Below are 26,387 nucleotides of genomic sequence, written 5' to 3' on the forward strand. Positions count from 1 at the left end.
GATTAAGAGGTGTCGAAAAGAGAATGTGCGGAGAAGGTCCTGTGGATGAAGTGTCCAAAGCTATGCCGTGGGCGGCACACGGGTGCGCATGTGCCCCTAACTTGACTTGACATGACATAACATGTCACAACTTGACTTGACTTGATTGGAGGAGGAGATGGAGATGAAGTATGTAAATGTTTGAGACTTCTCCATCATCTCTCTATCAAAGATACCTGCGTGTGCCCATAACTTGACTTGACATGACCATAACATGTCATGACTTGACATGACCATAACATGTCATGACTTGACTTGACTTTTTGGGACTTGACTTGATTGGAGGAGGAGATGGAGATGAAGTATGTAAACGTCCGAGACTCCTCCCGCGTGTGCCCATAACTTGACTTGACATGACCATAACATGTGACAACTTGACTTTGACTTGTTTGACTTGGAGGAGATGGAAAGTATGTATGTAAATGTTCGAGACTTCTCCATCATCTCTATATCCAAAATCTTTGATATTTTGCTTCTTGTTTTTTGGGTTTCCTTCTCTTTCACTAAAAATGGAAGAAGAAGAAGAAGAAGAAGAAGAAGCAGGAGGAGGAGCAGAACAAGAACAGAGGAGGAGGAAGAAGCAGCTATGGCGAGAGGTGAGACAACTGTCTCTGGGACTGCACGGCCAGGTGGATCGCCTCGTTGGCCAGCCTTCTCCCCTCCGTTTCCTCCGAGAGTTTGTCCTCCCCAACAAGCCCTGCATCATCTCTCACGCCATCGACCACTGGCCTGCCCTCTCTTTGTGGACCTCCAACGATTACCTTGTCGACCGCCTCAGGGATCAACAGGTTAGTCTCCATTTCACCCCCCATGGTCGCGCCGATTCGCTTGTTGTTCCGAAACGTGCTTCCTCTCATGGTCATGCTGTAGTTCCTATGTTTCCTGAACCTCTTCCTGGTGTTTCTATGTGTGGAAACCGAGAGAAGAACGGTTTTTGGAATCATGAGGAGAGGTTAGAGTTTGAGGAGGATTTGACATGTAGAAATGGATTACGTACTGAGATTAAGAAAGAGAAGTGTAATAAAGGTTCAAGATGTGGTAATGATGTAAATTCTGAGTGTTCGAGATGTGCTGATTACAGAACTTCTGAAAATTCAACGTGGCGTGATGACTTAGCTTATGCGCATTCAAGATATGGTAAGGGCATAGATTCTAAACATTCAAGAGATGGTAAGGGCATAGATTCTAAACATTCAAGATATGATAGTGCCATATATTCCGTATCAGATATAGATGTGGAGAGATTCAATCACTCCGCATCTGACATTGATAGAAAAGAAGATGTTTTGAATCAGTCGATGGTGGTGTCGGATTCTATACCTGATATTGATGGTGAAATAAACCAGAATTCTACATCTGACATAGATGAGGAAGAAGATACTCGTAATTGTATGTGTTCATCACAATGTTCTCATTACAAACCTTTAGAGGAAAGGAAACTTAAAGAGAACTGGTTTGCAACTGCACATGTAGAACGAATACCTTTCCCAAAAGCCCTAGAGTTTATCATAAACTCTAGTTATGGAAATGGAAATGGTGTAGCATATGCTCAAGAGCAAAATGGATGTTTTCTCTCCGAATATGGTGTGCTCGCTCATGATGCAGAAGTTCATATCCCTTGGGCCACAGAAGCGCTGGGATGTATGCCTGAAGCAGTAAATCTATGGATTGGCACTGAAAAATCAGTCACGTCCTTCCACAAAGATCACTATGAGAATCTCTATGCAGTGGTTACAGGAGAAAAGCATTTCACACTCTTACCACCTACAGACATGCATCGTCTTTACATACGGGAATATCCCTCAGCATATTACACAAAGGTAAATGCTAATCTGATTTCCCTAATGTCCATAAGTTTTCATGACTTTCCCCAATTGCCCCTGTTAAACCTATGCGTGAAGAAGAATATGTGTTATTTGACCAATTAATTATGTGGTCAATGTATACCTCTTTCTCAACTACACGTGTTATTGTAGCAACTAATTATATGATCAATAAAAAAATTGCAAGGGTATTTCAGAGCTCTTTTCTTAATTTAATCTTATCACTCTATTCTGATAAGAATGTATAAATAACATCATTGCATGTGTAGAATGATGGAGAATTTAGTTTGCAACAACATGAGCCTCGCACATTTGTTCCATGGGCCAGTGTGGATCCATATCCACCACCAAGCGAGGTTTCCATGGCAAAATCAGAGTTTCATGAGTATTTCAATGGTCCGAAGCCGTTCACGTGCACTGTAAGAGCTGGGGAAATCTTATACCTGTGGGTAAACAAACTTGATTTCTCTTGTCTTGCAACATATCAAAACATTAAATCCTACTTTGTTTATATTTCAGGCCCAGCATGTGGTTCCATCATGTTAGGCAATCTCCTGATCTGAGTGGACGTACAATTGCACTCAATTTTTGTAAGTTTCAAGATATGGATAAATCTTGTATCATAAGCTTCAGCCGGGAATTCCTTAACATTTGAAGCTCTTTTTGTTTGTTAGGGTATGACATGCAATTTGACATCAAGTATGCATACTACAACTTTTTGGCTTCGTTCCCATAATGCATAATGAAATGATTAGGTGAGTATTAGTTGACAGAGAACATAATAGGAAAATGGCCTAATTGATAACTTGCAATATTGTTTTCTATACAGGTATGGAGGTCAGAAATGGACAAGATGAAAGTTCTTTGGGATCATGTTGTATTTACAGAACATTCAAAAGCTGTAACAAATATTTGAAATTTGCATTTCAAAAGAATCCTATGTGTATGTATCTTTGAACGTGGTGGATCTATTGATACGAAGTGAGTTGAGAAATATAGGAGGATGATGATGTACTGATTAGCTAAACTTCTTTTTATGTTTCATGATCTTGCATGTACATGTTCATAATTACAGTTTGTAATCTACATCTTTAGTAATTCTGATGGGCAACGACTTCTCTACAGAATACCTGTGCTCTCCCACATAAGTCATTTCCTGTTCACACTTGATTAGTTTCTAAATTGCCTGCATTGTTCACCACACCCACGCTCTCCCTTATAAGTAATCCTTGTTAATGTTTGGTTACGTGTTAAAATGCCTATATTTATATTGGTTACATCTGTAAGCCATTTGGCTTGCCTTTCAACTACATCCAATACATTGCTTAGGAAACCTTCAATGCCATGTCCCATCTCCATTTGCTGATTAGCTTGAGTCACTCTGAAATTGAGAGAATTGACGTTTCCAGATTGCTTTGGTTAATTTGCAATAGGAACCATTAATTTGATGAGGGTACATAATAATAAGTTATTCTGAGAGGCAATCATTCTTATTTATTTGATCTCGTTTTTATCCATTGCTATTGTTACACATGCACACCACACTATGTTCTGAATGCTTTGAAAATTAACCTAATTCTCATTTTTAATGCAATAGAAAGCATCATTAACATTCGCACAACCACTAATGTTACCACATCTGATAGATGCTGTGCATTGCCATTCCTGCACCCTCAAACATAGGACTCCAGGTTGCCTGAAGTTCATATCCCAATCTTTGTACATATGTTTTTGTGACAGCGTTGTACCTCATTCATTTCAATACCAAGGTCCATTGACAAAACTCAATTGCTTATACCAGCTATGTATAAATTTGCAACAGTATTTGTAAAACCTTTGTACTACATATATTACAGCTGTAAACACATGATAGCCTCATTTACCCTCATTAGTGTGGCATAGCATAATCCACTGGCAAAACACAATTGCTTATACCGCCTATGTATAAATTTGTAACAGTGTTTGTACTACATTTATATTCAGGCTGTACAACAAATGATAGCCTCTTCTTACCCTCATTAGTTTTGGTGCCACATTCCGCGACCACCCACATCTCATTTACTACAAAGGTCAGAAACATTTGAATCTAAGGAATGAGCATTTTGGGTATTTTCATACATGCAAAAGATGAGGACTTTGCCCAAAATGTAGGATCAGTCAATACAAATGAGATAGCAAGATTATGCATGAGAGCTTATAAAAGAAAAAAATGATATCACCCTGCTTATTATATTATGCATGAGTATCCAAGAAACCGTCTGGTAATTCTACTGCTGCCTTTTGTGGATCTCCTTGAAATAGATCATTCTAAAGACATAGGCTCATAGTGACAATCATATCCATGCAGATTCTAGACACTAGCTGCCTTCAACGTATTATGGCAGAGTTCAATGCAATGTTTCATGCATGGAGAATATCTACATCAGGATATGATAACAGCCATAGAAAACTGGTTGATACCTGATATACGAAAATAACATATAGGTTTGCACTGCAAAATCTCCCCTGGACAGAATTGAAGTATTGTTAAATTGTATCACATCATCCAACATTAGCTCCTTTCAGAGACTTGCATGTGACAAATCCAGCAGATGTTCGCATCGGCCTCTCGTTGAAGGTAACAACAGAGTCCTCTGAGGTTTTTAAGTGTGGTTGGATGGCTTCCCAGATTTTCTTCTTTTGGAGCTAAAAAAGTTGAATAGAACAGCCACAAAAGTTAGCCATTACGTGCTATGCTGAAAAAGTTAAAACAGTTTTCAGGTGCTTTGCACTAGTACTTTCTAACTGTCTATGCATACAGCATATGTGGCATTTCTTTTGTAGCTAGATAGAGCAGCCAGAAAACTCAAACAGTAGAAAATGTCCTACACATGGGTATTTTGGTCATTTTGAAAACTTAAAGTTAGTGCGGTAAATATCTTAAAATGTATGGTGCTGATGCTTATAACCATCCACAATAAATAGCCAAGGAAAGAGGGCAGCACTTGGTAGAGAATTTGATTTGAAGTTTATGCTTCATACCTGATTCGGTGTTACTGATTCTCCTTGAGATTCTTTATCATCCTCTGTTCCAAACCATACACGTTCTCCAGGTACAGAGCCTTCTGGAGGAATCAAAAGTTCCACATTTTCATGAGTCGCATCCGATGCTGCCAACAGCATGCCATTTGACTTCACACCACGCATGTTTCGTGGCTTCAAATTTGCAAGAACTATAACATTTCGTTCCTGTCAAAAGAGTTGTTGCCATTTAGAGTGATTGAGATAGGAAATGCATCTGAATATGTTACACCCTTGAGAGATGTGGGCAAATGTAAAACCAGAAAGGGGTAAAAGTGAGAAACCTCATGAAGTGGTGGAATGAAGTCTCAATCCTATTGATGAATAGAAATTGAATATGATATGAAATATATCTAATGCATATAACTACAGCTAGTAACCCTCCATAGAGGTTAATATTCTCCATGAATTGAAGGAGCTAGCAGATGCATAATGTTGGATCTTTAACCATGTCAGTGTGTTACGTGATGACACGATTTAACCTTGAGACCATTTAGGTAATTGTTTTGTGAATTGGTGATACTTCAAGACCAATGTGTTTCCAAACTTGTTCGAATTTGCAAACTATTTCCGCACAAATCTGATTGTCTCATTAACTATATTATTTAGTGTGGGAAGATGAAACAAGATAGAACACTATTTCTACAAACAAGAAATAGTCTCATCCTAACTCCAGGATTCCCCCAAAAACATGCCTTAACTGTCTCGAAAAAAATTTATTTTCTTCTTATCAATTTAAACTTACATTATTCTGATCATATCAGCGTACTTAAACCTAATGTGTAATCAACTTATGATTTAAAATCTCCTTCTCGCCATTCTAACCTGTGGGGCTATATACAAAGCATAAATGACTGCATTCTCTCTTAAATAAAAGATAGCTTTTTGGAATGGATATCCTCTGGTTTCAGGCATGACTTTTCCTCCTCAAATTGCCAGCTGAATGTACTACCCTGACAATTTAATCTCCGCGAATTAAGCATCTACGCTTCCCTTCACAACATACAGAAGCTTCAGAATTTTCTCATTTCATATCCCTTGGCCCATGTCAAATAGCATCGACACTCCTGTTTCTTCAGAGAAATGATATCGAGTATCTACAATCATCCCAACTTGGTATATCCCACACTTCCTCAGTGTAAGAATCTCCATTTAAATATCTTATCCCTTTTCACATACCCTTTTGGAATGAATACATGTGTTTTAGAATCAAAACAATTACCAGAAACAATGAGCACAGGAGAACAGAAAAATGGCAGCTTTTTTCTTCCAAGAATCAAACAAGACTTCTCTGGGTGGAAATTCTCTATGCACTTGAAATTAAAATTAAACAGAAAAGGAAAAAGGGAACGGGAAAAAAGAAACAGATGGGGTGATTGATTCTACCCTAATTTCGAATGAAAATGGAACCAACAGGTGCATGAATGAGCACAGTGGAAAGAGGAGGGGAAGGACTGGTTGATCCAAACCAAAATTAACATGGTTTACAGTGAAAATGCAATGGAAAAGAATTGAGCACAGACAAAAAGAAGGAATGGAAAATGGATGAAAAGAAGGAAGGACAGAACTATGCACAAAGATGAAGAAAGGGAAGGAAAAGGTGGGGGGAGGAGCAGTGTAAACCTGGAGCTCTTCCACAGTCAAGAACTTAACAAGTCCACTGCAGATGGTGCGAGGTCCGTCGGGCTCCCCAACATCCACCTCCTCCACATACAGAGACTCGGCCTCAGGGTGCCTCCATGCTTTCAGGATTCGCCCCACTCGGATATCTAGAGCATCCACGCTGCTACCGTTCCCTCCTGCTTGTGTTTCTGCGCCTTCCGAAGAAGGCGAAACCGGAAGTGATGGCAGAGTCTCGGCCGCACCTGATGATGATCCATTTCTTTCTGTTGCTGTTATTGATGGTGATGCCGATGCCGATGCCGTTTCTGCAAGAGAAATGCCAGACTGCTGAAGCTCCGCTGCTACTGCTGAGGTTGTTTTCTGCTTAACAGGGGAAGATGAGGACGAAGATGCGAGCGAAGGAGGGGAAGAGAAAGAAGATGATGATGATGATGATGATGATGATGATGACGACGACGACAATGAAGATGGAAAGCCCCGCGTTTTCAAGCTGGTCAATGGTGAAGATCGTGAAACAGATGCGACAGAGGAAGGGGGAAGGCGAGGGGGAGTAAGGGTGAGGGTAAGGGTTAGGGTTAGGGCTTGGACTGGTCTGCAGAGGAACACGGAGCGGGAGGCCATGGCCATGGCGGCCTCTTCTGTGTCCACCTCCCAAAAAATGCAAGATTTCTGATTAGTTAGAGGTAATACAGAAAGAGAATATAGAGAATACTACCCCCCTGCAGCTGCCTGTGCCCTGTTCTGCTGTCCTGCCCCAGACCAACCATCATCCTCCCGGGCCATGGCTGAACCCTAATAATCTGATCTGATCTGATCTCTCTGGATAACAAACATCTAAAAAAGAACCCAAGACAAGAAGAAAACTTACTGTGCTTCACACAAATTTACCCTTCTTGCTTTCAGCTAGCGATTTCCCCTGCTTCCAATACATACATACAGTCATACAGTCATACACACACACACATACATACATACATACATACATACATACATACATACAGCTATTTCCCCTGCTTCCGGTACATACATACATATGTACATACTCTGCTTCCGATACATACATACATACATACATACATACATACATACATACACACATACATACATGCAGCTATTTCCCCTGCTTCCGATACATACATACATATGTACATACTTTTACTCGCCCATCTATCTGTGGTGAAGGGCAGTTTCTGAGATTCATGAAAACCCTAGGGGTAGTAGAGTTGGTAATTAGTAATAACCACATGACATGGCAATCGGAGAGGTGTGTATGTGTTCTTTTTCGTGTTCATTCCATAGCTTTGCCTGGACCACATAAACATGCCCATCATCATCTCTGATCATCCTGGCAGAGAAAAGTCCCCAATCCCAAGCCCAAGCCCACCCCATTCCTCCCTCTCAACCTACCTCTCTCTCCTCAGAGCTGGCATCACATCCAAACAGAAAGCCCTCCTTCAATCCAAGAAACACTTGATAACCAGATCCCCTCGCTTCACAGTCTTCTCCTGCACAACCCTCATCTCGGCATACACCAACCATGGCTTCTCTCGGGAAGCCATCCGAATATTTGAGGTCATTATGCAAGTCCAGAACATCCAACCCAACGTATACACCATTGTTTCTTTGCTCAAAGCATGTGCACATTTGGCCGACCTTGCCCTAGGTATGATGTTCCATGCCATCGCCATTGAGTATGGCGAAGATCTCTGCAATTCCTTCGTTGGAAACACACTTGTGAGCATGTATGGGAAATGTGGATCCATTCGAGACGCAGAGCATTCATTCAATTCTTGCAGCGCCTCTTTAAGCATTGTCACTTGGAATGCAATGATTTCGGCGAACGTTGATCTGGGTCGATCTGAGAACGCATTAATTCTCTACATTCAGATGCAGCAGGATGGATTTACACCAGATCGGCCCACTTTCATGGCGATGCTTCATGCATGTTCAATTTTTACCACCAATGAACAACCAATCCACACACCTAGGGGCCAATGTGTGAAGGTAAAATCTCTAGAAATTGCTCATTCTTTGCATGTAGATATCATTAAGAACGGGTTCGCATCTGACTTATTCGTGAATAGCTCACTCATGAAAGCGTACGGGAGATGTGGAGCACTTCAAGAAGCAAAGAGCGTGTTTAGTGCCCTTCCTCACCATGATGTTGTTTGTTGCAGTGCCATGCTTTCGGCTTATGTTGAACATGGCTATGGAGTCGATGCCATACAACTCTATAGACAATTGTGTGACAAAGAGGGGGTTAAACTAGACCTTCTAACCATTGTTCTTGCTCTTCAGGCATGTGGACTCATTCTTTCACACGAAGAGAAGTCAGTGACAGTGAATATTTGTTTGAAAATAGCTCGGGCATTACATTCACAAGCTCGAAGGCAAGGATTTGGTTCTGAGGTCTCTCTTAGCACTGCCCTTATCAGTTTCTATTGCAAGAGTGGAGCTATTGAGGATGCAGAGCATGTCTTTAGTGCATTATCTGTCCACGAGCACACATGTTGGAATGCTTTACTCTCGGCTTACATCGATCGAGGTGAAGCAGAGAGAGCTCTGTGTCTTTACATTCATATGCATGACAAAGGTGTGAACCCAAACATCCAAACCTATGTGATCACTTTCCAAGCGTGTTCTAGACTAGCTGAAACAGAGGAAGCAATATTGGTCGGAGAACGATATATCAAGTTTGTGTCTTTAGAAATCACCCAAGCTTTGCACACTGATGCTCAAGCGAAAGGATTCGTTTGCAAAGAGCATCTTGGAAACATTATTTTGAGCGCTTATGGAAAATGTGGAGCGATTTCGGAAGCTGAGGAGTTATTTTGTGGCTTACCCCTACGGACTGTTGTGTCGTGGAGTGCAATGATGTCAGGATATATTGAATGGGACTATGGAGAGAAGGCATTGAGGCTTTATAGGCAGATGCAAAACGAGGCTCCAGATTGTTCTGATGCACTTACATGTACAATAGCTCTGCAGGCGTGTATCTCCCTCTCAGGGAAGGAAGAAATTCTTCTGGAGCGATGTCCTGCTAAATCAATTGGTCTGGAAATTGGGCGAGCTTTACATGCTGGGGCTTATAGAGAAGGCTTTGTCTCCGATCTTCTCGTCAGTTGTACTCTTGTTAGCATGTATAGCAGATGCGGAACAATGATCGAAGCACAGAATATGTTCAATGAACTATTATCAAAACCCACAACAAATGTGTCATGGTGTGTGATGCTGTCGACATATATCGAGCATAGAGAACTAAAAATGGCCTTACTATTGTATAGAAAAATGCAAGAGGAAGGATATGATCCAGATCAAGTAACAATGACACTGGCACTCCAGGCATGTTCATTTCTCGCAGAAAGAGAAATGAGCAGCAAATTGCTGGACCAACCAATTTCGGTTGAGATTGGAAAAGCATTACATGCTGATGCCCGAAGAGAAGGCATAGCATCTGATATGTTTGTTGGAAGCAATCTCATTGCCATGTATGCCAAGTGCGGCTGCATAATAAATGCAGAAAGTGTGTTCTCTTTTATGCCTACGCAGGCCATTGCACCGTGGAATGCTATGTTCACAGCGTACTTGGAACATGGTTTAGAAGAGAACATTCCTCGTTTGTACAAACAAATGCTTGCGTACAATATCACATTGGATGAAGTAACTCTCATCAGTTTGCTACAAACATGTGATGGAATCGGAAGCTTAGAGATGTGTAGAAAACTTCATTTTGATGTTGTATGTGCTGGATATTATCAGAATGCATCACTGTCATCTTCTCTACTCTATGCATATGGGGGTTGTGCAAGCATGGCTGATGCACAATGTTGTTTTGACGAGCTGTGGAGACCAGATATTGTGTCATGGAATGCAGGTATTTCTGGTTATACAAGGGAAGGGAATGCTATAGCAAGCTTGGGAATGTTTGAGTTATCGAAACTTGTTAATCCTAGACCTAGTGAAGTGTCATTTCTTTCTATTATCTCGGCATGTGGCCATGCTGGTCTTGTTGTTCCGGGTCTAGAATACTTCATTTCTATACGGAGAGATTATGGCCTAAACCCAGATGTAAAGCACTATGGAAGCATGCTCGATCTTCTCGCACGTGCTGGTGATTTCAAGAGAACTCAATGTGTAATGACAGCAATGCCAGTGGAAGTCAATCAACCCATTTGGTTGTCTTTGCTTGCGTCATGTCGAACCCATTGTAACCCAGAGGTGGCAAAGCATATATTTCGTAATGCCGTGTGTTTAGATGCCACTGAAGCTTCTCAATACATTCTAATGTCCAAAATACATGCCGACTCAGAACTTCTGCAAGAATGTACTGTGAACATAGAGACAATATTCCCGAAATAACAAGGCTTAATGAACTCAGAAGTGAAAGCTTGGATAAAAAGGGAAGCCATATAAAGTTCATGAAGATCAAGAAAAGTTAGTTTCCTAGATCACCATGTCATCAAAAAGTTCATTCAAACATCAAGGAAGAGCAATATATCTCTAACTGGCTAAACTAGACTAGCTAGACTAGGCTGAGATCATTTTCATATGAACGAAAAACATCATCAAAGAATAAAATGTCCACCATGCACTAATTAAATATCAAACTTCAAGGAAGAGCAATATATCTCTAACTAGCTAGACTAGGTTGAGACAATGTTTCCTATGAATAAAAAAAGCCATGATATAGATGCTCAATATAAGGGTCTTCCTCCCAATAATACGAGGTTGCACTAGGAACCGACAAAAAGAAAGACGTGACAATTAGATCTAAGTTTTTTCAGAAGCTATGGTACAAGTCTGTGAGGTTTCAACCATTGATAGGACAAATGTTGCATAAAAAGGGAGGAATTGGATCATATGAAAAAGAATAGAAATCTTTACATGGCCAAGTTCCCAAGAGTTAACAAGAAATTAATATTTCCATAAGTCATTACAATATTGCATGACACCAAAATCTTTTTCCACGCTTTCATCATGTCACAAAGCATCTAAACTATGTCCCCACCCCAATCCACTGCAGTAGAAAGAAACCATGTCAATTGGCACATATATTGCGTATTGTACACTATAGTACGTAAAGATAAATAACATTGATGGAGCCTACAATACATTGGTTACCATTTTTTTTCACGGTGCTCAATGATATTAACCCATGAATGTGTTAATGTTAAATACAATGTTTGAAAAAACGAGAGCTTTTGTGATACCTCTCAAGCCAACATAGCATGTGTTAAAACTTAACAAAAGTATAACAAATCTTCAAGAAAAACAACGTAAATTTTGAAGCACTTGCATACCTATCAATGCATTCCCAATAAGAGGGAAGGAAATCCTCATCTAATGGAAATTCACTAAAATCCACAAAGCTCCAATGCCAAGATATAGTGAAGCCTAAATCTACCACCATCACATTGTTATTTCTAAGGGTATTATTACATTCATCATTAGCATTTCCATTGTTTCCATAAACTATATCCTAACATTCATCATTGGTAGGGTTTTGTATCTTCCAAGGCTCCTTTGACCTTTTGAGACCCGGTGAGTTTGGCAAGGGCGACAAATGACATACCCCCTAGTAAGTTGTTTGTGGCACGGATAAAGAACACGGATGCCTTGAAGATGGATTGCGAAGCCAGGACTCTGGCGAGTGTGAACTCGAGCCCGTTCACGGCCTGATACCGCAAGTTGCTACTAAGACCCATGTGGATAGCCCATGTGGTGGCATTCAACACGGTGGGCGGGGGCTCATTCTGGGGTTCGAAGCTCGGGTCCATTCTCTTCCTCGCGCCGATAAGGACATTCGAGACTAGAGTGCCCAAGAGTCCTGCCGAGAAGCCGACCGCGGAGAACACGGCCCCTTTGAAAACGAAGGTTCCGAGGCGTTGGGCGAGAGAGAAGGCACCGGGCTCGAACATATGTCCGGGTGGACAAGACGAGAAGATGCCCGGGAGGGTTGATGATGAAGCTAGCGAGGCCGAAGAGGATGCGGTGGGCGCGAGCATGTACATGAGGGAGAAATTGAGTATGGAGCCGACCACGAGAGTGGAGAAGACGAAGTCGAGCTCGTGAAGGCCGAAGTCCGGGCGGGAGGCCATGTCCCCGAGCACATTCGCACCCACGCCCACAACTTGTTCCATCAGAACCTTGAAAGGGAATTGTGGGTCGGTTCTAACCCTAGATGCCCAACCATCCATGAAAACACTCAATAAATCTCTTCTTCCTAGATCATCATTCTCATTAGCATCAGATCTATCCCCTCCTCCTCCTCCTCCTCCATTATTATTACCATTATTCCTGGATCCATCTCCACCGTCGAAACCTCCGCGATCGACGGCATTCGGCAGCTTCAAAGTGGCGGCATCCGATCTCTTCTTCCTCTCTCCATACCTGGCCAAGATTTCTTCAGAAGCGAAAGAGGATGATGAAGAACTGACAAAGAAGGAAGGGGGGGTGGAGGAGGCATGGAAGACCTTCATAGATTGCATTTGGGGAGAGCTTGTAGAAGGGAAGATAGGGCTAGATCTATGATGTGACCCGGGATGGTGATGATGATGATGATGATGATGATGATGATGATGATGATTGTTAGTGATTCGTGTGTGTGAGAAGAAGATGGTGGAGTGGAGCTGTGCAGCCATGGGAGCTTGATGAGCCTTCTTCTCTGAGGTGTATAGCAGAGAGGAGGAAAACTTAGTTCTGCATTCCTTTCTTTAAATTGTTTTAGGAAAATGAATGATTAAATAAAACTGTGTTGACAAAATCTCATCATCTTTCTGATGAGAGAAGTGGGCATATGTGTTATGCATTAGAGAAAAGCAGGGCAAGGCCATAAGCCATGCCATGAGTCATGCTATGCCATGCCATGCCATGGCTCCTTCTCTTCCTCTTCCTCTTCCTCTTCCTCTGTTTATTTTCCTTCCCAAGAGTCGGGAATGGTCGAGGACCCCGAGATCTGTAACAATCGGCAACGGTTTGAACCGAACCGAACCACGATATCACAGCTTAACGGTTCAGTTCGGTTCAGGTTCAGGTTTTTTGCAACGGTTCGGTTTCGATCTCAACAGTTAGAACCCACAGTTTTCAACAGGTTTTTTTTGTTTTCTTTCTTTTAAAATAAAAAATATTTTTAAATAATCTTTTTATTTTTAGACTTTATTCTCACATTTTAGGAACATCTTTAAATTTTTTTAAAGTTAAAATTTTGAGCTAATTGAAAACCAAAACCGAATCACGAAACCGCGGCTTTAACGATTTAAAAAAATTTAACGGTTTCGTGGTTCGCGTCAGGTTTCAAAATTGTTAAATGGTTCGGTTTTGACCCTCTCAAACCGAACCGAACAGTTGCCAATTGTTACTAAGATGGTCCTCAAAAATCTCAAATCTCAAGCAAGCACACCATGCCGGAGGGAACCCTAGGAACCTTGGGGACCTCCCAACCTCCCATGGTCCGAACAACCACCACAGTGTGGAAGCCCACGATAGGTGGTCACAAATCTCGACACACCTTGGAGCGCAAAAGAATCCACACAAAACTATATAAAGGATTAATATAGCCAACAACTATAATAATGGACTAGAGGTGTGGAATATCCAAAATGTCCTCTTGAGTGATCCAAAACAAGTTGCTGTTGTGCTAAATTTGAACAAAATTTACATCAAGGGGGCAACTATAATTATAAGTCGATGTTATGAAAACCCTATCATATGACCAAAAAAACACTTCGTGAAAGGGATATGAGGCAACAAGGATGTAGCTCAAATTAGAGTTGCAATGTGATCATTATGAGCTTTTCTCAAAAAATCGACTCCGAACATTTCCCAACACAAAGCCTCTTTCCCATTTATTGGATTGAGAGAGCATCACGTTGGAATATTCCAAGTAATTAAAAGGCCCAAGTCCCAAATTTGGCAAATGAGACGGGGGGAGCGACTACATGCAAGTAACCAAAAAATTGAAAGATTCTGCCAAAACTATGAAACTTTTATTGCGAGCAAATATATATTTTAGTTCTTGGTGAAACTTGCATGTGCCCAGACAATTCCACAATAAATGTAGCATACTCTCATCAATGCACATGTATGCTTTATAAAAGTGGCAAGTCAAAGTTGTTGAGCATGAAAACACTTTGTCCATAGGGAATACTCAAAAAGTAAGCACCTTCATAAGAAGACACTTTTATTGAGTGGGCCAACAAACTCTTCCAAAAACCTAGGTTTTCCAAACTCACATTATTTTGCACATTCATCCATGATTTTGGTTATACGCTGAAGTTTACGAGTTGACATCAACAAAATGGTTCATCTAGGAGAGGAGAATATTAATTGCTAGTCATGAATGAGATCTCGTTCATTTAAGGGTGCCAAATGGACACACATTTATGGTAAGAAGCCCTTGAGTGACTTTGCCAAAGAACTCAATGTGCATGCCGCCCTCAAGATGCATCCACATTATAATTTATAACACATGAATGTAAGGACGAAATCGGAATATATTAGCAATAAAAATGTGAAAGCAAAATGTAGGGCTCCTAACTGTATTGGAAGTAACAAGAGATTGTGTGAGTTAATCGTGATCAAATATTGTACTTTGTTATAATTTATAATTTAACTAATATAACCTTTCGTAAACCATATTGATGTTATTGTCTCTGCCTTAACGTCAATATTATGTAATAAGTGATTAAGTCCTTAGTTTTGTAAGGAAGTGCCCCCCCCCCCCCCCCCCTTTTGACAATATCTACTCTTGATCTACAATAATTGATTATTTGGCTAGCCTTGGGCTCTCACCCTTACTTGGTGATAAGAGTAGTCAACCGCCCAACGCCAATTGTGCCCCCCATTGTATGACAAGATGTATGATTCTTGAAGATGTACAATTCCCCAAGCTCGATCTCCAATATTGACTAACTGGCTAGCCTTGGGCTCTCACCAATACTTGGTGATAAGAGTAGTTGACCGCCCACCCCAATGGTGCCCCTCATTGTATGACATGTTGTGGCTATTTATCTTCTCTAGTGCCCATTCAATTCTAGTGTGCATTTGCCCCAAGGTGTTAGAGTTTTGACAACACTACATGCACAATGAAATACGGAGTAGGCTCCCAAGATCAATAAATAACATAACCTATATAGAGATAGGAACATAGACATAAACAAATGATGTAGATATAGAGGGAAGATTCAATCTATCATATTATAAGAATGAAAAGATATATATACAATATAGGGAGCAAGAGCTCTTGCACATATGATTATGCTTCACTTTTGCATGCATACACTAGGACATACAATTAATTACCTCCATCATTCACTAATATTTGAATGATAAATCAATAATAGCTGATGGTTAAACCAAATAACTATGAACACACATGTCATGTGTTCAAGTCCTAAGTACGAGCTTGATTTCCAACATATTACACACTAGTGTATAGGCATAGCATACCACCAAAGCATATGGTTGTACTATTCATTTCCTTGCTCTTGGTCAACAAAGAGCATGCCACTTTTTTTTTTGTAAAGGGAGAAGTTTCGATTTTGTGATCAAATTATTTCGACATTGTGATGTAAGATAGAGTGGTACTAACTGCAGCCTCCGTATCAATCAAATGTGGTGGATCAAGATTTGATGAGTTACAATAATTAAGGACGAAGATGCTCTCGCATGAGATCAATCATTGCTTTCCTAATGCTTATAAATTAACAAAACTATCATTGGTGGTACAAAGTTGTCGTTTACCATTGTGAAAAATGAAAATAATCTCGATACATCCTTGAAGTGTTTGAAAATTATGCAACTTCTAAAAATTAAAATGAAGTATTTAAAAATGCATAATAAGAAAAAGGGTGAGGACTAGGTTATAAACTATCTCCTAGTGCTGAAATATATGATTTTTATTGAATATTCAATGAAGGCATGACAAGGTAACAAGTCTAGTCAAATGAATGGATGGTCCTTTTCCATAGCATGTTTAAAATGTTCGTAGCAACATTCTTTCTTCCACACAACTTTTGGGTCCAAAACTTGTTATTTGTACATATTCAGATTATGAAATTTGTCTAATACCTTTATATGAAATGTGACATTATGTATATGATTTTGAATTCCTCTTCTAGGGTGGGGTTCTTGAGATGGTGATATGACTCTATGTAACTCCTTTATATGGTGGTTCTTGATGCAGTATACTATTTGATCAGGAGCACATACATTCTTGTGATTATGTGCACCTTAACATATATTTTTGTTTTTTAGTAATATTAGTCATGTTTGTAAATTGAAGACACAAGATTGGTTCAACCCACCTACACAATTAATGATACAATATTACAAGAATGATTTTAATGATAGCAAATCAAGTTATTGATGTAGTTGACAATACTTTGTTGTTTGTATTGTGTCTTTGTTTTTAGGGGTTCATATTATCGTCCAACATGAGAGGGCGATGCGATTATGCTAATGATTTGGGAGTATTTATTACAAAAAATCTTATCAAGCAATTGTGATCCATCAATCGAACTGCAACCCAATCACTGGAAATGTGTACAAAGAAGAGGTTGGTTGTTCAAACCGTGTAGGATTCTTGGATGGTTTCGATATCCAAACCTTTCATTTTCACCACAGACTCGACATGGCCTTTCAAAGTATGCACTTCTCGGAGTCTACATCAGCAAACAATATATGCAAATTTTGAAGTATATAAGCATTCATATATGTATGCGGTGCACATGGAAGTAAAGCATCATAATGCCAATTTGAAAGTATATCCTAAAATTATAATATTTCGTTTAAATATATACGATAATATATTTACTTACCGTAACATTTCATCACAATACATATCAATCTACATATGAAAAGGAAAACACAAGACTCTTACCTTGAGACATTTTGTCGAAGCATTTATACACAACAAGATATATACATACATACATACATACATACATACATGCATATATATATATATATTACCAATGAGTCAATGACATACATGAATACAAATGAAAACGAAGACACTCTTAGCTTGAGGCATAGTTTCATCGAAGCATATATATGTACACACATGAAAATGCGTAGAATCGTTACCTTAAAACATCATCAAAATATATACATCAATATGTAAATATGCACACAAATTAAAATGTATGGAACCCTTACCTTGAGACAATTCATCATCATAAGTATATATACATCGATGTATAAATATGCACACAAATGAAAACCCATAGAACCCTTACCTTCATACATTTTATTGAACTATATGTTTAGATATTGAACAGAAATGGAGACTCCTTATCTCAGAGACATTTCATCAAAATATATACCAGCAAATGAAAACCCATAGACATTTGTCATCTGGGTGGAAAATCATATCCCAAACACAAATTTGAGAAGACATGATGATCCATACCTCGACATTTCAGCACGCCGCCACGCAGATTCTGCAATTTCCGGGCCATCATATGTGGTGGAATTCTCGGTGTTTGCTGATTTGTTAGTCACCTCAAGCCCATGTAATGTCCTCTGTTCCCGAGCCCACTCCCTCATTTTTGCCTCTTTCCCATGGTTTTTCTGCCTGGTAAATGCAGTCTACACACGAAAGAAGGGTTCGATTTCATCAGTTATACAATGCACATATAATATTGTCATCATATACATTCTAATCAGTTAGAAGGTATCAAATAATTTTTAAATGGGTTTAAACATCACTGTTTTAGACATAAATTCCACACTACTTGTAGAACGTTTTAGCTGCAACGTTTTTTGTGATTTTTTTTGGGATGAAATCACATTTTGTTACCTTCTCTTAGTTATAAAAAAACACAGAGTTTTTCATTATTAATTCACCATTAACTCTTTGTGGTTAACTGCTTTTTGTATATGAATGGTTCACACCTTGCACATGCATTTTCTTTTGCAGGAGTTCGTTATTGTTTTCTTTCACCAAAATATTTCGATAGTCATATATTTCTTTTGAAGTAATAAATTCAGCATAGTTTTTAGTTTTTGTTTTTCCTTGAGAAAAAGAAAAAAAGCTTTGATTCTCATTCACACCTTTCGTTCCAGGAGGAGATCCCATGATTTGCCACTGAGGATGTAACGCACCCCAAACTTGATGATGTCAAGAGGGAAGTAGAATATCACGCTATAAAGCCAGATGACACCGGCCCATCCCCATCCAATTCCTTTTATATCTGCAAAGCCCCAATTCGCGTATACTGCGATTAATGTCGCAACCTGTTTCATTACATTTTTTGCTACACGTTAATGACAGAAAATATAATTATTTTGAGTGTGTGATGTCTGAAGATTGATCTCTGTGATTAGTTGTGATGTCTCAAGCGGCGAAAAACATTTATAAAAAAAGATAGATGGTTAGCTTATAAAAGTTAGCAGGAACAGATAGTTCTTTAAGAAAATCAAGGAATCTGGAGAACTCACAGAGTATTAAGTCATTATGGATCATTTATATCCCATTTAAAACCCTCGAAACATTGAGTTAATTTTCAGCTTCTATAGCATTTTTGTCCAGCTCTCACAAGGGCTAGATAAATTCTTGGTTTTCATGAAATTATTCAAAAATGTTGACACCAAAAATATGACCCGTTATGTATATATTTTCTTCTAGAAAAAAAGGTTGCCGGTATAGATGGTAATGGCCAAGACATTAAATAAAGAAAACGATATAAAATTTGGAGTTCAAAAGAAAACGGAAGGGAGAAAGGTTAAACTTTGTTTATTGCTAAATTGGTAAGCTTCAGAATAGTGATTGGATCTCAAATACAAAACATAGATGACAAAAATTGAATTTGGATGAACCCTTGTATCATGAAAAACAAAGAAGACATAAATGCATTATTTAAAAAGGAATCAGAGGAATATATTTAAGAAATGATGTTACCAGTTGTGCCATAGCAAATGCAACCAGAAGCAGCACACCGGGCCGTTCGATAAAAGACCAGCTTCTAGATCTAGTAACAAAAATGAGTGCTTGGCTAACAATGCTCACTTGCAAATACACCGCAGCAGTAAGTTTGGCAGGGTCTTTACTTATGTCTTCAACCGAAAATTTATCCTGCAAGTAAATTTTGCATAAAACTCTATATATTCAGCCTCGAGTTTTACACATTAATGGAATTTGAAGCTACAATGTGTATACAAAAAACAAAGAATGAATGAATTTATTTAGGCCACATTTGCTCTGCATACAAAGCAAAGCATGAGGCTTTTTAATCCCATTGCATGTAAGAGGGAGATCACTTACATTAAAGAATGTTGTCTTAGCAGCTGCCCAATAGAAGATCACAGTCATAATGGCCAGATAAGTACCGATAATGACACCTGTGGTGAAAATCTCTTTAAGTTTCCAGCTGTCTGGTAATGGGGATGGTTTAACCCTGTCTTTAGATATTGTCATTATGGTTCCTGAATGAGCAGAGGGTGAGAAAGTTACAGTTGTATTTTGCAAATAATGTTTTTTTTATCATGTAAGTGTATGATGATGAGTCAAAGGTCAGTCTCTTTCAGTTACTAACCATCGTTCAAGATGGCAATGACAAGGACCATGAAAGGTGAGAAGTCGAATTTCCAAATCAAGGCAAGCAGCATGAAGCCCAACTATATTCACACCAAAAGGATAGCAATGTTAAAACCCCTAGATAGGTAAGGCATAAATGCAGAACTTCTGGAATTTTTTTAAATATTAAAACCTCCAACAATTTTGAAACATAAAAGATAAAAAAATCCTGTGATAAGGACTGAAAAACTTACCACTACACGAATAGTGATTGAGACAGCATATATCTGGAACACATTTTCAAGATGATTGTAAGATAGGAGTGCCTACACAATGGTTTACCTCAAAAGTGGTAGAATGCTTACAGTATAATTTTTCATCCTTTGGAAGATCGCTCGGCTGGTGAGGACAGCACTAATGATAACACTTAACCCAGGTTCTGTTAGCACGATATCAGATGCACTCCTTGCAGCATCAGTCGCATCAGCAACTGCAATTCCTATGTCTGCCTTCTTCAATGCAGGAGCATCATTCACGCCATCACCAGTCATCCCACAAATATGTTTCATCTCTTGTAACCGCTTCACTATCTCATACTTGTGTTCTGACCGTTCAAAAAATAAATGGAAAAAAGAGATTTGCTTTTATCCCAAATACATTCAATACTTCATTCAAACCTAGTTTCAATATATTATTATAATTGTAACTTAGTATTTATTGCATCAATCATAGTGTTTGCTTCATATAAAAAGTCATTGACACTGAAGCTTATAATCTACCTGGGAATACTCCAGCAAATCCATCAGCTTTCTCGATTAGCTCATCAACAGGAATAGATGCTAGAGAAATGTCTTTATTTTGCCCCAACAAAGAGGACGATGGATACATATTCGAGCCCATACCCAGTCTCCTGCCAGTTTCTTTTGCGATTGCCAATTGATCACCTACAAGTTCAAACATCCTCAAATCATTAAATACTAACTTCACTTGTTTACACAAAACAACAAAAGAAAACAGTTACATCTTATAAATACCTGTTATCATTTTGACATTCACTCCAAGCTGCAAAGCTCGACTGATGGTCTCTGCACTATCGACTCGTGGAGGATCAAATAAAGGCAATAAGCCGCAGAACTCCCATATACCCCCTTCACTGTCCTTGGACTTTTCAGGTACTTCCTATATTGTATACAATAATACCATACATTCATTCATATCAACGTTCTTAGTTATTCTTTGCCAATTTGATAGTCAGCAATATATCCATGGCAACCCTACCTGCCGTGCCACACCCAAGGAGCGAAGTCCTCTCTCAGCAAACTTATCGATAACAGCATGTACTTTTGGTTCGATTTCTGACCTGTTGTGGGCTAAAGCCAAAATCTATGATACAAACAACAAAGGTCCTTGATATATATATATATATGCTAACTCCTGAATGGGTGAAATAAGACAAACTTTCCAACAAAAAACATCATACATTAAGAGAATACCTGCTCTGGGGCACCTTTACTAGCTCTGTACCAGCATCCTTCTGCATCAATGTATGTGAGGGCGGTTCTCTTGTCCACAGGATTAAATGGAAGAAAGTGTACCTCTGTAATATTCGCACGAGCCTGGCATTAAAATAAATGCAAAAATTATTCAACACAATGCATTAGCAATAAAGAAGAATAACTGTCAGTGATTTTACATAATTTCAAATCTAAGCACAATGATTGATGAAACTTTTAATTGCCATTCCTTAGTGATTTCTATGGATGACTTCAACACGACACTAATAGTGGATGCAACACATGTTTTTCTCACTCCAGATGCTGATGATTGGATGGAAGTTTTAATGCCCTAAAGAGCAGTGAATAGATTCCCACAAAGCCTAGTCAGAACACCTTGTATAGATTTAAACGTTGAACTGTACCTCCTTGGGATCTGATAGCATCCCAACCACTGCTGTGTCTATGGCATCCTGGTTCTCCATCCTCGAGGCTCTCGCAGCCAAAAGAATGACAGTTTCCTTGTCCAGATCTCTTGAGAAAACCTGTCAATAACAAAATTGATTACTACAATTTCGATAGAAATTTAAGAGAAAAATATTTACTGAGTTTTGACAAAAACGATCATCTAAAACACTCACCTCTATCAAATTTTTGTCAACTGAAAGCTTGTTCAGTGTTAGAGTCCCTGTTTTGTCACTGCAAAGAACATCCATCCCAGCCATCTCTTCTATTGCAGTCATTCGCTTTGTAATAGCACCCTGTAACATGGTAGTTTCAGCACCAAATACACTCCTGACCCTCCCATGCAAGAAAGAGGTAGCAACTACTCAATGGAAGAAAAATGGAAAAGGAAATGAAAGATATAGAAACCTGTTGTGAAAGACGATGTGATCCAATGGCCATTGTGACTGACAGCACTGTAGGCATAGCTATGGGGATTCCTCCAATAAGAAGTACCAGCAAGTTGTTGATTCCCACTCGGTATGGTCGACGTTGGACAGGATACATTATAATGATCTCAATTATTATCCCTATTGCAATAGAGCAAATGCAAAAGTTACCTATGGCTGTTAGAACCTGCAAAACAAGTCAAGAACAACGTGAACATAGTATTTCAGTAGTAGATACAAAATTCAGGGTTTAGGATTTTTTCACATTGAGATCTTCACCTTCTGAAAGTGACCAACTTGGTTAGTTGAATCAACAAGATGGGCAGCTTTACCAAAGAAGGTATGCACTCCTGTTGCTATAACCACTGCTTCAATCTCTCCTTGTTTACAAGTCGAACCTGAAAACACTTCATCTCCGGGATTTTTTGTAACAGGTAGAGACTCTCCTGTAAGAGCAGACTATACATATAAACACAAGATATCAGCAAGCTTCACATCACTTAGGACAATCAATCTCTCTCTCTCTCTCCAGTTAACACCAATGATCTTAATTCAACTAACCTGATCGATTTTAAGTGGATCTCCTTCTAACAAACGTGCATCCGCTGGAACAATGTCACCCAATTTGATACTTATGATATCACCAGGCACAAGGATGGATGCATCTTGTTCACTCCAATGACCATCTCGAAGCACCTTTGCAGAAGTAAAGAAGGTATTACGTGCTAAAGCACAAAATTTGAAAGCATTGCCTCTATATAGTTTACCAAATACTGGGATTTTTAGAATTCTTTCAATACACAACCATGATGGTATAGGTATCAAAACTTATGTTTGGAACCTTAAGGTTGTGGGTTCAAGACTTGGGCAATGGGTTTGATGTTATGTTCATTAAAAACAAACTCATTTGAGAGCATTCACACACTATCAGTTTGCTCCAAAATGACATGATTTCACAACACAAGGCATTGACATAGTTTCCACAATACAAAGACTATAAATGATAGCATTATCCTTTACAACACAAAACGCAAAACAATACAATAAGATGCCAGAACATGATAACACATAATGCAATAAGATTCCCAAACAACACAATGCTACATAATAGTCTATGCCTATAAGATCATCTAATATATGAGATTTAAACAGGTTTAATCTTGCTTCATACCTTCGTTTTCGGGGCCAACCTTGCCATCAGAGCAGCTGCTGCATTGCCAGCATTATTCTCTTCTATGAAAGATATGGTGGAATTAATCAGGAGAAGAACAACAATACCAATAAAATCCTGCCAATCAGGAGGTTTAGCCTGGAAAACACAAGAATGCATCATGATAAGTTAGTTGGGACATCAAAAACCATGCAATGTTTCTTCCACTGTTTTACTCTTCCATACTAACAGACTAATAGTACCTTCCCATTGACCTTTCCATTAGACAATGCAATTGCCATAATTGCTGCTGCTTCCATCACCCAAGACAGGGGATTCCACATAAATCCCAAAAACTTCAGAATTTTGCTTTCCTGAGATGAAAAAAAAATTATAGTCTTGTAAAATATTCATCAAGTTAAAACATATGGCTATTTCTGATGCATATAATCATGATCAGATTGCCACTGGCAATGGCAAGGCAACATGAGAAGACATTAGGAAGATTTCTAACAAGCAAGGATCCAATATTATTACACTTCTCTCTTCTAGCTTGTTGAATCCAAAGATCTCAAGGCGACGTTTTCCATCTTCGGATGAAAGCCCTTCTTTGGTGCATTTCAGTTGCGCAAAAACTTCTTCCACCGGAATTCTCTCCTGAAAACAAAATTCAATCCAAGTATCAATATAACAAATTATTTGATACAGAAACTTTGAGAGAAAGAATAAAGAACAAAATCCAAAATGGGGAAGAAACCATGACATTAATGGTAAAAAATCGAACACTAATCCTTAACATTAATGCAAAGAACTAGTGTTTGATAAAAGCATTGGCATAATATATGGCCCATAGAATAGAACCTTCAAATTTTGATAGTAATAAAAGAAGCGTTCAGTCGAAGCATGAAATCTATGGATCAATGATAGTAATAAAATTTTCAACCTTAAAAATCCTTAGAGTTTATGTGAAAGAAAAAGGTTGGAAAGGGAAGAGAATGCATTGAAAAGAGAAGAAAACACGTGAATTCAAATTGGCTCGATTCGAACAAAAGAAGGCATTTCAAAGCGAGAGAAAGGAAAACACACCAGATCAACAGTTTCATTCTTGAGAGCGTTGAGAGCATTGAGGCCCTGCGCCCCCTCTGCTCCCATCCCGCTCAAGTTTGAAAGTGATTTCCTTGGTTTTTATTTTTCTTGCTAATTCAAAGAAGCTAGAACTCGATCGTTAGCTTCTGCTTTCTTCTTCCTGATCTAATGCTTTACTTTGTTTTCTCTTCTTTTCATTCGAGAAGAAGAAGATGACAAGGATGATGACGATGATGACGATGATGATGGTAATGGCGATTTGAATCTAGTCTGTATTTATTTCTGCTTCTCTGTAGACGTGCAGAGAAGAAAGAATATACTCTAGGGGGAAAAAAAGTCAATATATACCTTCTTCTTGAACCCACCATAGCCCTCTCTGTCTATCCCTAATTTTCAACCATCAAATCTTCAAACTACAACTCTTAGGATTCCGTGAATATATTCATTCCTTCACGGATGAGAATTTGATCTGTCTATATTCGATCGTTTAATTTCCTTTCCTTTTTCCTTTTTCCTCCATTGTTTTTATCCATCTCCTTCTTTTAATTTTAATTCAAAAATCCCCCATCTTCTTGCTCTTCTTCTCCTGCTCCTTCGTCTATCATTTTCAGCCCCAGAAGGAGAAGAAAAGAAATCTCTCTCTCTCTCTCTCTCTGTGTTTTTACTCTGTTTCTCAAATTGGGATTTAGCCTTTTTCAACTTCGACTCCATGGATTCTGGCGCCTTTTCCTGCATAAGAAGATATGCTCTTCTTCTCTTCGCCATGCTGGCGGCTTCTGCTTCTGCTCCATCATCACATATAAGCTTTTCTTCCATAGCTTTTTAGTTCTGATTTCTTTCTCCTCTTTTGCTTTTTGCTTTTCGCTCTCTCGCTGTTTCGCCTTTTGCTTTTTGCTTTTTGCTTTTCGCTTTTTGCTTTTTGCTTTTCGCTCTCTCGCTGTTTTCTGCTGCCCGCTTTTCCTGTTTTGAATTCTGCTTTTGTTTTTCGTGTTCTTTTTCTTTGTTCTTTTTTCTGTCTATTAAAAAGAAAAGAAAAACATAGCGTTTAAATTAAAAACGAAAATGGGAATTTATAAAAATAATAATAATATTTTTTTTTCCTCTCTTTTTTCTTATTTCATAAAAAAAAGGAATGATTTATTTCTTTTTCTTGTTTATTGTTTTTCATTCTATTTTCTTATACTATGCCATGGCAATAGTTTAATTATCAAATATATAAAAGTACCTATTAGGGTTTAGGAAATTTGTTTGCTTTCCATCGTCTCATTCCTGTGAATTCTCGCCCCAACAATCATTATGTTTGTTTGGGAATTCAATGTAACCATCAGATGAGCGATACCTCATATCGTGGGCGAGAAATGAGAAATTGATGTGATTCAATGCCATGGGCGGGTAGTGTGAGCCGATCAATCCCAAGTCTTACTACCCTCGCTTAGTGCATGGAACAAAAAGGAGAAATTCATAGACTTATTCTTAACACATATTAGCTGGGAGTTTAAATCTTTAACATTAGAAAAGTTATCAAAAACATGCACTCGGCCTATAGGGGTGTTTGTCATGCAAAGAGTATATATACGTCACAAAGGTCTAGCATTATTCGTGATCATAAATTGCCAAAACATGCTTGGAACAATATATAGCGCATGATACAGATAAATTGATAAAGAGCTAAATTTCCTCCATTGGTTGGGGGTGCTTGACATG

The 26,387-nt window shown here is 38.8% G+C and overlaps 4 protein-coding genes and 1 pseudogene across 7 annotated transcripts; 2 read left to right on the plus strand and 3 right to left on the minus strand.

Moving 5' to 3' along the window:
* The first annotated feature begins 512 nt into the window (after nt 1-512).
* LOC147867536 (2-oxoglutarate (2OG) and Fe(II)-dependent oxygenase superfamily protein) lies at nt 513-2,961 on the plus strand. 3 transcript variants are annotated; one of them, XR_015529360.1, is made up of 5 exons: nt 513-1,859; nt 2,132-2,281; nt 2,382-2,452; nt 2,537-2,617; nt 2,692-2,961. XR_015529360.1 is itself a non-coding variant. In XM_087315321.1 (5 exons), the coding sequence occupies exons 1-4, from the start codon at nt 549-551 to the stop codon at nt 2,596-2,598; spliced, it is 1,620 nt and encodes a 539-aa protein (XP_087171447.1). In that variant the 5' UTR covers nt 513-548; the 3' UTR covers nt 2,599-2,617; nt 2,692-2,961. The 3 variants fall into 3 exon arrangements, 2 of the variants coding, with proteins under 2 accessions (XP_087171447.1, XP_087171448.1); XM_087315321.1 differs by having other exon boundaries at nt 2,132-2,307; XM_087315322.1 differs by lacking the exon at nt 2,692-2,961 and having other exon boundaries at nt 2,537-2,676.
* A 1,001-nt stretch (nt 2,962-3,962) lies between these two features.
* LOC147867537 (uncharacterized) lies at nt 3,963-7,291 on the minus strand. The gene is made up of 3 exons (XM_087315324.1): nt 6,546-7,291; nt 4,884-5,090; nt 3,963-4,547 (listed from the first exon to the last, which is right to left on the minus strand). The coding sequence occupies exons 1-3, from the start codon at nt 7,170-7,172 to the stop codon at nt 4,404-4,406; spliced, it is 978 nt and encodes a 325-aa protein (XP_087171450.1). The 5' UTR covers nt 7,173-7,291; the 3' UTR covers nt 3,963-4,403.
* Nucleotides 7,292-8,415: 1,124 nt separating this feature from the next.
* Nucleotides 8,416-11,281, plus strand: LOC147867538 (putative pentatricopeptide repeat-containing protein At3g01580). Of its 2 annotated transcripts, none has more exons than XM_087315325.1 (2): nt 8,416-8,549; nt 8,630-11,281. In XM_087315325.1, the coding sequence occupies exon 2, from the start codon at nt 8,637-8,639 to the stop codon at nt 10,902-10,904; it is 2,268 nt and encodes a 755-aa protein (XP_087171451.1). In that variant the 5' UTR covers nt 8,416-8,549; nt 8,630-8,636; the 3' UTR covers nt 10,905-11,281. The 2 variants fall into 2 exon arrangements, with proteins under 2 accessions (XP_087171451.1, XP_087171452.1); XM_087315326.1 differs by having other exon boundaries at nt 8,723-11,281.
* Nucleotides 11,282-11,933: 652 nt separating this feature from the next.
* Nucleotides 11,934-13,260, minus strand: LOC147867539 (protein RETICULATA-RELATED 3, chloroplastic pseudogene; annotated as a pseudogene).
* Nucleotides 13,261-16,835: 3,575 nt separating this feature from the next.
* LOC147867540 (plasma membrane ATPase-like) lies at nt 16,836-25,016 on the minus strand. Its single transcript, XM_087315327.1, has 21 exons — nt 24,684-25,016; nt 24,135-24,254; nt 23,861-23,971; nt 23,619-23,756; nt 23,009-23,143; nt 22,727-22,906; nt 22,428-22,634; nt 22,196-22,315; nt 21,980-22,099; nt 21,555-21,677; nt 21,340-21,444; nt 21,096-21,240; nt 20,841-21,005; nt 20,427-20,665; nt 20,316-20,348; nt 20,081-20,162; nt 19,810-19,970; nt 19,447-19,620; nt 18,600-18,782; nt 17,956-18,134; nt 16,836-17,206 (listed from the first exon to the last, which is right to left on the minus strand). Exons 1-21 carry the CDS (start codon nt 24,747-24,749, stop codon nt 17,110-17,112), a joined length of 2,883 nt encoding a protein of 960 aa, XP_087171453.1. The 5' UTR covers nt 24,750-25,016; the 3' UTR covers nt 16,836-17,109.
* Between the last annotated feature and the right edge of the window lie 1,371 nt (nt 25,017-26,387).

Source organism: Azolla caroliniana, unplaced genomic scaffold (assembly GCF_043228905.1).
Source record: "Azolla caroliniana isolate FFs.n. ecotype wild unplaced genomic scaffold, voAzoCaro1.0.p SCAF_2, whole genome shotgun sequence".
In the NCBI taxonomy this organism is placed as follows: domain Eukaryota; kingdom Viridiplantae; phylum Streptophyta; class Polypodiopsida; order Salviniales; family Salviniaceae; genus Azolla; species Azolla caroliniana.

What these genes read in the sequence shown, in the direction of transcription:
- LOC147867537 (XM_087315324.1), bottom strand. Translation starts at nt 7,172, where the DNA reads ATGGCCATGGCCTCCCGCTCCGTGTTCCTCTGCAGACCAGTCCAAGCC. An exon ending in TGACTGTGGAAGAGCTCCAG is followed by an intron (nt 5,091 to 6,545) that starts GTTTACACTGCT and finishes CTCTTTTGACAG; the next exon opens with GAACGAAATGTTATAGTTCT. An exon ending in AATCAGTAACACCGAATCAG is followed by an intron (nt 4,548 to 4,883) that starts GTATGAAGCATA and finishes CAACTTTTTTAG; the next exon opens with CTCCAAAAGAAGAAAATCTG.
- LOC147867540 (XM_087315327.1), bottom strand. Translation starts at nt 24,749, where the DNA reads ATGGGAGCAGAGGGGGCGCAGGGCCTCAATGCTCTCAACGCTCTCAAG. An exon ending in GAATGTCAAAATGATAACAG is followed by an intron (nt 21,006 to 21,095) that starts GTATTTATAAGA and finishes TTGAACTTGTAG; the next exon opens with GTGATCAATTGGCAATCGCA. An exon ending in CATTGCCATCTTGAACGATG is followed by an intron (nt 19,971 to 20,080) that starts GTTAGTAACTGA and finishes CTGCTCATTCAG; the next exon opens with GAACCATAATGACAATATCT.
- LOC147867536 (XM_087315321.1), top strand. Translation starts at nt 549, where the DNA reads ATGGAAGAAGAAGAAGAAGAAGAAGAAGAAGCAGGAGGAGGAGCAGAA. An exon ending in CCTCAGCATATTACACAAAG is followed by an intron (nt 1,860 to 2,131) that starts GTAAATGCTAAT and finishes TTGCATGTGTAG; the next exon opens with AATGATGGAGAATTTAGTTT. An exon ending in TACAATTGCACTCAATTTTT is followed by an intron (nt 2,453 to 2,536) that starts GTAAGTTTCAAG and finishes TTTGTTTGTTAG; the next exon opens with GGTATGACATGCAATTTGAC.
- LOC147867538 (XM_087315325.1), top strand. Translation starts at nt 8,637, where the DNA reads ATGAAAGCGTACGGGAGATGTGGAGCACTTCAAGAAGCAAAGAGCGTG.